General features: G+C 36.3%; 1 protein-coding gene across 1 annotated transcript; it reads right to left on the minus strand.

Moving 5' to 3' along the window:
• Positions 1-4,298: 4,298 nt before the first annotated feature.
• Positions 4,299-7,668, minus strand: LOC125196618 (solanesyl diphosphate synthase 2, chloroplastic-like). The gene is made up of 6 exons (XM_048095207.2): positions 7,152-7,668; positions 6,930-7,057; positions 6,090-6,217; positions 5,899-6,002; positions 5,202-5,329; positions 4,299-5,135 (listed from the first exon to the last, which is right to left on the minus strand). Exons 1-6 carry the CDS (start codon positions 7,330-7,332, stop codon positions 4,587-4,589), a joined length of 1,218 nt encoding a protein of 405 aa, XP_047951164.1. The 5' UTR covers positions 7,333-7,668; the 3' UTR covers positions 4,299-4,586.
• Between the last annotated feature and the right edge of the window lie 492 nt (positions 7,669-8,160).

Genomic DNA, 8,160 nt, shown 5'->3' on the forward strand with positions numbered 1-8,160 from the left:
GAGGTAGAGAAAAAAAGTAATTAAAGTATTGTTAGTAGAGAATGGATCCTCAGAAAAAAAGACTTTACACAATTAGAAAGTACATATTCTTGTGGGACGGACTAAAAATGAAGTAGTATTTAATTTGGTGAATTAACTATTGAATCTGGGATCCTCGATCTATTGACAAATCACAACACCTACGACACAAACTCTCTATCATTCTACATTTCTTGTCTTTCTCTCTCAGGTGAGACTAAAAAACCCTAGTTTTACGGCGCCTCCATCCGAAGTCTTCCCCTCATTCAGTATGAAAAAAATACACTTTTACCTTATCAAATAAACCACATTTTAGATATGGTGAATTTCAGTAGAGTTATCATACCGCATTTTCGTTATATCATATTTTTGCGGTATACTGGACTTTTACGGCATATCAGTTTACGGTACAACATACAAATATATAATTCTTTTGAAAATTATATTAAATACTAAAGCATTGAAAATAATATTTCAAAATACTTAAAGAGCATCCAAACTAATAAATTAAATATAGTTTCAATATAATTATAATTGTGTTTTATGGTAGATTTTATAATTTTAAAATATATTTCATATATAATTGTATTTATATTTTATGATATATACTGCATATTCAATATATACCGTGTGGGCTGTATATACCATATTTTTGGTATATAACTATATAATAATATCGGTATGTCGCTGTAACATCCCGGATTTTCGAACCCTAATTTTAGAGCCCTAGAAATTTTATTGATGACGTGGGAGACGAGAATTAATTGATGGATGAATTTATTTCATGAGTTTCTTTGACCGAGTCGAGTTTAGGGTTGCGTTGGAAGTTTGAAAAGTCAAACTTGTTGATTATATGATGTGGCATGTGATTAATTAAATTATGAGGTGAATTATTTGTTTAAGGGTGAGTGAGAATATTAGGGAAAATTTCCATAAATACTAGCCACCTAATTTTTGAGATTTTCGAACCCCTTCACTTTTTGAGAAGAAATTCTATTTTTCCGAATTTAATTTAATTCTTGGGATATTTATCCAAATTAAATCCAAAACCCAATTATTCCCTATTTCTTACATGGGAAAAATCGAACCCTATTATTTTTAAGGTGATTTTCGAAAATCACCTATGTTTGGGAAGGAAGAATTATTTTATTTTTATTTGATCCCTTATTTGATTTCCTTCCATACCTATAATTTAAATATTCTACCAAATCTTTCCATACCTCAAGAGATTTTGCCATATCTTATTTTAGTTAATACTAAAAATCCATGCCTTATTTAAAAGGCATAGAACACGCCTATTTTCCTTTCTTCAATAGGAGGATTTTTATTTTGCTCTGTGATATTTTATTCTACTCCGTAAAATATACCAAACGAAATCTTGGCTAATTAAAAGCCACAATTTTCGAAAATCCCCATGCTTGAACCCTAGCTCACTTTGTTTTATTATTTCTTCCTCCCTACTCCACAATATTTGTTTTTAATTAATTATGGAGAATCAAATCTTACCAAATATTCTATATTATTTACCTAAAGATCTTATTGAGCATTATAAATAAGAGAATCCCCTAACCCTAGCTATCACAATTTTTGCCCCCTCCCTCTCTTCTCACTTACTCAATTTTCTTCTACTTTTCTCCAATAATCCTCCATCCTTTGAGAAGAAATAGAGTTTGAGCCTCGAGATTTTTGAAGAACCAAGTCTTTACTTCGTTTCTACTGTTCGTTTCTCTCAAAAATGTATTCTCATATTAATCTTCTTCTTTCTACTCGATTCCTCTTCTTTCTAACCGATTAATCGGTATTCTTGAACCCTCATGCATCTTGTTTGAGTGAAAGTGGGATAAATGGGATATGGAAAATATGTATGCATGTGTGTGCATCGAGTGTGTGTGTGTGGCGTGTGCGTGTGTGTGTTGTGTGTATGTTGGCAAAATACTCTTGTGTGACATATGTTGATGTTAGATCTAGAGTTGAAATGCGAATGGAACTTATGAGATGAACATGGCCTTGATTGATGATGTTAAGATAAATCGATGGGAAAAGGGAAAGCGTTGAGACATGCATGAGTTAGGAGTTTGTGCTGAATCTGATTTGTGATATATGCCTATGTGATTAAAAGGTGAAACCTCGGTTGCGAAGCAGGATAACAAAGGGAAAGAACATACTTGAATTCTAAGCAATCGAGGTGGGCTTTATTCTTAAACTCTCTCTTATGTTGCAAATTTATGAAAGTGGAGAGATAAGGGTGGTTTAACTGTTATGCCATGCCTATGTCTGTTTTGGTTGTGATATTGTGCGCCTGACTATAGGGCTATGGATATGTTTAAACGAATTCGGGTCTGAGTAGGGCCGCAAACCCTACCAGGCTGTGTACACGGTGGGATCGGGAGTCGTCCTTGCTAGTCGGCCGGTCTCGTGGGCGAAAAGTGTGGCCACACTTTCGTCGCACCATAGAAATGTTGTGATTGTGAAAATTGATGAGAAAAGTGGGGAGTTGTTTGACTGGCCAGTCTATGGAAATAATTTTTGTGATACTCGTTGATCTTTATTTTGATAATTGTAAAACCTCGAGTTCACTATGGTAAGGGTGGCATAACTTATAAAATGTTTTGGCAACGAATTCACTGAGTATTTCAAAATACTCAGCCCTGCATGTGTTTTCCTTATGTGCAGGTTGAATGGCGACGAGCGGTGGCGGTTGTTGAGCATATTAATTAATTAAGATGGATGTTTTGAACTTCGAGTATTGTCGTGTCTTCATACATGGCTTCACTTTCTCTTGGTCGTTTCCGCTGAATTTTTTGATACACTTTAGTATTGTTTTGGATATTTTGCACTTATTCCTTTCGGTTTAGAAGCTTTAGACTTCTTGTGGTTTTTCTGGGAATTATGTTGAACTCTTGAGATTTTTGGTCGTAATTTATGGTGTCTTTCTTTTACTTATTAAAGCTTCTAGGTTAAACCATTGACTTATTGCTCTGATAGTTCCCTTAAATACATTGGTCAAAAATCTTTAAATGAAACCCTAGCCTATGTTTAATTCTTTTAAGTCCGTTTTGGTAGCAGTCGCCGCATTTATTGTACCCTAGAATGGCGGGCTGTTACAGTCGCGGTATATGAAAAGTCGTATTGTTACCTTACCGAAAGGTTTCGGTAAGGTATCATACCGGAAATCATGATATACCGAAACTTTGATATTTTTAATATATTCTTGGTACAATAAGACTGGTATTTCAGTATTTTTCCCACTTTAATATTAACTAGTAACTTTAAATAGATTAATTAGACCCTTATAAAGTCATCACTTTAAGTTGGTCTTTTTGGGATATGAACTATATCAATTCTAATCTAACATGTAAAACATCTCTCCATTGCCTCCACATGCAATCAGGCAATCAAGTCATCTTACATTGTTTGTCAAGTAACTAGAAGCATTATCCCACATAATTGAGCGAAGCAAATGATAGTCTTTGATATAAAGAATTGAAATTAAATAAACATGAAGAGGTACTCCGACTCGTAAAATTCAACAAATTAGTTGCTCATAGACGAGGTAATAAAATCCATAACAATAAAAAAAAAACATTAAAACTATCACTAGATCAAACCTGAAGGGATGAATCTTGAAGCTTCAAGTCTCCTCTTTCTTTTCAAGCTCCAATATCCAAAGCGAATGATAAAAATGATGAGTTATGGAACTGAAAGGCGTAAATCTTCGAGAGTGAATATTGAACTCAATTTCTGGACCTTTGTAATGAAGCACCATAGGGAGTAATAGACTTGGAGACTCATTCTATGATTAGGTAACAGTTCTGGCTCAAAAGGGCAAGACTGGGGGCGAATTAGGGTTGAATGCACTTGCCGCACTTACTTAGTGCACCGCTAACTGCTCTTTGAATTCTCTGTGTTCTGACGGACTGCTGATCTTGACTCAGTGGACCGCTGGTCAGAAGGTCTTGGCTCAAGCATTTTCCGCAATGGGATGCATGACCTTCGTCGGCCGTTGACTGGCTCGACGGACACTAGGGTCTGCAAACCGCTGACATCATCTGAATCCTCTAATCTTCAATTTCAACATCTCTCTAGTCTTTTTTAAAATCTATTTTGCACATTTTTCTATCAAAACACGTCAAAATACCAATTTGTATAATTTATGCAATTACAGAACATATTTTGCATGTTTAACATTCAAAACGGGTCAAATCTTAGCCTCAAAAATATACAAAATCTGTGTTTATCACTAGACTGACCCCGATTGACATCCCTATGTACAACAACGGTGAAGTTAAAAACCAAAGGAAGGCCTGCTTTATATTATTAGTTTCCCATTTGATGAAGAATAAATGTATACAAGAATCAAACTTAATACTTATCCTATCGGTCATTGTCCGAAAATGTGCACAACAACGCACAATTGCAGCAATATAGCTACACCAATATTGTTCAAGAGAACCTGTAAACATACAACAGAAAACCATCTTTCTGATGCCTCCGTTCATGCATAATCCCATTGTGTTGATCAAGACTCAACTATACACCACACCGCAGCGTGCCTAAGCAACGCACCTTCATTTTATCCGTTCCAAGTTATAGTTCACCAACTGTTCCAGCGATAGCCTAAAGGGACTCGGGGGCAGGCAGTGCAGATTCTCAACAGCTCGATCAGCCATCTCTCTTGCCAGCTCCCGAGCCCTGTCAATCCCCCCGCTGTTCTTGACAATCTCAACAGCCTCCTCAAGCGACCCCGTCTCACAGAATTCAGAGTCAATGATGTCTCTGAGCTTCATCTCTTTCTCAAGTGCAAATATGACCGGAGCAGTTAGGTTTCCCTTTGCTAGGTCGCTCCCGGCCGGTTTCCCCAGCTGCTCCGCTGACTGGGTGAAATCCAATACGTCATCAACAACTTGGAACGAGAGGCCCAAATTCTTACCGTACTGATACATCTTCTCGCTGATGGCACTGTCGACACCACTGAAAATGGAGGACCCCTTGGTGCTAGCAGCAATCAAGGAGGCTGTTTTGCAGTAGCTCTTGATTAGATACTCGTCAAGGTGAACATCGCAGTCAAACAAACTCGATGCCTGCTTAATTTCACCACTCGCAAAATCTTTAATCACCTGCAACACCAATACTCAGTAATTTTCTATGATCAACAAAAGGTCGCGAGCGAAGTTATAACGCACCTGGCTTATAAGCTTGATAACTTCAAGATTCTCGAGATTTGCCAAGTACCACGATGATTGGGCAAACATGAAATCCCCAGCAAGAACAGCCACTCTTGTGCCGTATAATTGATGGACAGTTTCCTTTCCTGCAATGCATCGGTAAAATAAGAAAAGCTAGTGCAGCAGCAAGTGCTCTCTTTTCGTGTTACTTGTAAGAGAAAATCACATGATTCGTAGGTTCCAAAAAATTTGACATTTGGTCGAGCTTATGAGTGATCAAGCATAAAGGATATCCATTGTTTCTCTCGCTGAGGCATGCCCATTTTCTGTCCACTACCACTACCCGACCACCTACCTTTCCTCTACTCGGAATAATTTGTTTTAGGCAGTTTTATAGTCAATAAGTATATTGAAGAGGAGTTGTATATAAAAGTATTAGCACTGAAACAATTTGTAAGAGGATACTATAAACAAGTGCATTTTCTCAAGCTATAGTTTGTCTAAACATGAATGAATGATGCATTATACATCAAGTTAGGAAGAAAAGTGAAGAAGTGATGATAAAGGGTACAAATTTTGTATTTTTCCTTTCTTTGATCATATTTACTTTTTTTATAATGAAAAGCAGAAGAGAATATGATTCTTCTATATATTGAAGTTCGATGAGGGAATGCAATGAAAACTGGGATGATATGAGAAATTTAAGAGGTCTAACCTCTCCTCATGTCGCTTTCGTCTATTACATCATCATGAATCAGACTTGCAGTATGGATCATCTCGATGATCTCGGCCAACCTTCTATGTTCTTTGGTAAGATCCCTGAACCATGAAGAGCTGAGTAAATAGAACAACTTTAAGGTGTCAACTGAAGTCAGATATTGTGATTGAACGCCCTGTACGACTTACTTCAAACCAGCAATTTCTGCAGTAGCTCGTGAGACTAGAAAAACTAAAGCCGGTCGCATCCTTTTCCCACCAGCCTCGAAGATTTGCTCAGCAGCAGACATCAGAACAGGGTTTTCTGAACCAACAATCTAAAAATCATATCCAGCAGTAAGTTAGTTAGTTTGATAGGTGCTCATATTAAAACACAATGCATGTGAACTAAAGATTCTCCAACAAGTGTTAACAAATCAAATTCGACAAGCATGAATGCTAAATGCTAATTGACATACTCCAACTAATAGTCATTCATGCTTCATCCATTGCATCACACAAAAGTAAACCTTCTTAATCGATCGAAGTTATCATTTACAGCAACAAGATTCCAATAACACCTCCATTTAATGATCATTCAATTTATATAAGAAAAGCAAGTTTCCAACCATCACTACTAATTGAGTTTTCAAAAGTCGAATCATTTCGCCATTTATATCCCTCTCCACACTACGAAAACATCTACTATGGTGTCTCTCCCCCAATATAACATCTCAAGATAAAATAGCTACAAACATCAAAAATCAAGAAACTCACCGACGGCAGATTATCATAGACAGTAACAAAGTTGAACCTGAATGAAGAATACTATAAATCCAACCATGGTTTTTTTAACACCTCCATTTGATGATCATTCAATTCATATAAGAAAAGCAAGTTTCCAACCATCACAACTAATTCAGTTTTTTCAAAAGTCGAATCGCCATTATATCACTCTCCACACTATAAAAAACATCTTCTATGGTGTCTCTCCCCCAATATCACACCTCAAGATAAACAGCTACAAACATCAAAAATCAAGAAACTCACCGACTGCAGATTCTTGTTCAATGTTAGTAAATCTTCAGAAACCACCTCGAACATATCCGACATCGAAGGAAGGCCCTTTTCCTCCTCAGCCAAATCCAAAACTGGAGGAGGAGGACCAGCAACAACCCCTATAAACAATGCCAAGAAACTCCAAGATTCAATCAAGCTATCACAAACTACAACTACATCAAGTTAAACAATATCTCAAGCTACATAGTTTACCACTGAGAAAAGCTTCTGGAGTCTTGGTCGACAACACACGGCAGCGATTATTCAGCAGCCCCTTTCCAAAAACTTTTGCAGCTACACGATTGGTGGAGACATTGGAAGAAGAGCACCCACACGCCGCAAAATCCAATCTTGTTCTACCAAACTCGAGATTACTACATGTCACTGACATCATCACTAGCAAAAAGTAGCAACCTTTTTTTTCCCAGAAGTTCAATAAGCCAACTTCAGAAACTCGGGCAATTTCTCATTTCTAGCAGAATAACAAGTCTCCAGTGATGTAAAAATTGAATCTTTGATTCAAAAAAGGCAGGGAAAATGCGAAGTTTTAGTGGATTGTGGAGTTGAGGAGTTTCTCAAAGAAGAGAAGATGCTGCTGGCTGCGAAACGTATTCGTTTTGTGCTGGAAAAATTGAGTGGAGCAAAAAATTACAGCATCAAGTTTGGATTTTTAATTTTTGGCCATTTTATAGATCGATCATGATTTATTTAAGTAGAAGCAATGGAAGAGGCAACATTTGGTGAATCTGAATCTTATCTAGTGGTCTAATTTCATTGTCTGGCCCTAGTTGAATTTTGATTGGAGGGGTTTTATTTGTAATAGAAAATATGATTGAATTAATTTATCAATACACGAATTGCAATCTCAGTTTGACACGTGTATGGATAGTATTGTGTTTTATAATCTTATTGCATAGATTGATTATTGATACCAATTGAAAACTTTTATCTCCAAAAATATATTATCAGGAATCAATATACTAATTCTTTCATGACTTTGAACATTTATAGCATCAATTTTAATATATACTCTTTGTTCCATAATAGAAATTCTATTTAATTTGGATAAGGGTTATCAAAGATATAAAAAAAAAATTAGATTGAATAAGTTAATGAAAAGTGGGTCTCACTTATATGTACTTCCTTCGTCCACCAAAAATAGTCTCATTTTGCTATTTTTGGGTGTCCACAAAAATTATCTCATTTAAAAAATGAAAACTTT

Source organism: Salvia hispanica, chromosome 4, assembly GCF_029641045.1.
Source record: "Salvia hispanica isolate PSC_SH4W2 chromosome 4, Shi_PSC_v1, whole genome shotgun sequence".
NCBI classification, from domain to species: domain Eukaryota; kingdom Viridiplantae; phylum Streptophyta; class Magnoliopsida; order Lamiales; family Lamiaceae; genus Salvia; species Salvia hispanica.